This window comes from Limulus polyphemus, unplaced genomic scaffold (genome assembly GCF_000517525.1).
Source record: "Limulus polyphemus unplaced genomic scaffold, Limulus_polyphemus-2.1.2 Scaffold5830, whole genome shotgun sequence".
NCBI lineage: Eukaryota > Metazoa > Arthropoda > Merostomata > Xiphosura > Limulidae > Limulus > Limulus polyphemus.
Genome location: NW_013671440.1, coordinates 7,030 through 8,368, shown reverse-complemented (window position 1 = coordinate 8,368; position 1,339 = coordinate 7,030). Strand labels below are relative to the sequence as shown.

Here is a 1,339-nt window from a genome sequence, read left to right as displayed (position 1 = left end):
AGGAATTGACTCATACCAATTTTAAAAATAATTTTCTGTTTATCATTATTGTCAAACACATAAGTTTTGTTTCTTATTAGCAGCATGTCACTTTCTTCTTTCCTTTGTCTCTTTTTCAGTTTATTTATTTGCTCTCACATTTCCTGTAGTCCATCTCTTCTGTTAAATCCCTGTCTTTTATATTCCTTTCTCCAACGACCATGTCAAACACACCTGTTTTCCTTTTACCAGATTATGATGTTTTATAATCCTAGGGGGGGTTCTGTAGTCTTTACAGCAGCTAAATAAGAAAGGCAGCTGATCCCTCCAATAATTCTTTAACGACTAATTACTGTAATCCACTATTCCCTTAGAGACTGACCAAAAGTCGGCTGCTCTCTCAACCTCAACTAATTCTTACACCAAACTTCATAACAATTTACTATAAAAGCTACTTTGACTTTTGTTTTATTCGCTTTGGCAAGTTTTGAGGCTTTAACTGTTGTTGACACTAACTTGCATACAAGACTAGAAATGACTACATATTTCAGAGTCAATTGTTGTATGACACAAAAATAGTGTTCATCTCAACAATCTATTTAACGATGAACTGTTCAGTTTCTGACAATACTACAATTTTATAATAAATGTCTTATTATATTTATGCCTTTCATTCAGTGTTGAAATAGTTTCATAATCGTAAAGCTTTATTTCAGTTTGAGGCCCGCTGTGGTTTAAGAATGTAATGACTTTGCTATCCATGCTATTTTTCAGACTTCATTACAGTACTTTTGCAAAACATTGGAACACATGTTGACCCAATTATTCTCATTCGAGAAATACCTCAAGGCATGGAAATCCCAGGACTGAGAGATTCATTAGTGAAGATACTACAGGACTACAACCTTCAGGTACAGACACAGATATGAAATCAGACTCTCTTTTTTTGGTGAAACAGTCTAGTAGGGGTTCACATTAATAATGTAAAACTTGATATATGTAAAACTAGAAAATCATGGTTGATTTACAACCTATAAGACTATTTTTTTCAACAGTTGTGTAAATACTTACGAAAAACCAGCTTTACTTGTCGAAGTTGTTCTAGATTTTACTGATTAGCAGAAAAGATGCCTTTTTCAAAAAAATTCGAGTGTTAACTATTGAAAATTTCATGTATAAGGATCAGACTTTATTACAGTAAACACGATTCCTTTACTTCCATAGGAATTAAAAGAGTCGCTAACAGGAACTAGACATCTCAAAAATTAAGGGCTTCGTAATGTCACATTTTCAAAATGAAAAGTAGTAAATCTTGTAATTCTTTTATATTTACTAGTAATTTAAAACTTTGCATATTTAT

The 1,339-nt window shown here is 32.1% G+C and overlaps 1 protein-coding gene across 1 annotated transcript in view; it reads left to right on the top strand.

Moving 5' to 3' along the window:
- LOC106473034 (vacuolar protein sorting-associated protein 41 homolog) overlaps positions 1–1,339 on the top strand; it is a gene marked incomplete at its 3' end in the record, with an annotated part of 40,872 nt that overhangs the window by 33,184 nt on the left and 6,349 nt on the right. Inside the window, exon 19 of the mRNA XM_013933711.2 lies at positions 754–890. Coding sequence (XP_013789165.2) covers positions 754–890 — 137 coding nt within the window. The remainder of the gene's footprint in view (positions 1–753; positions 891–1,339) is intronic.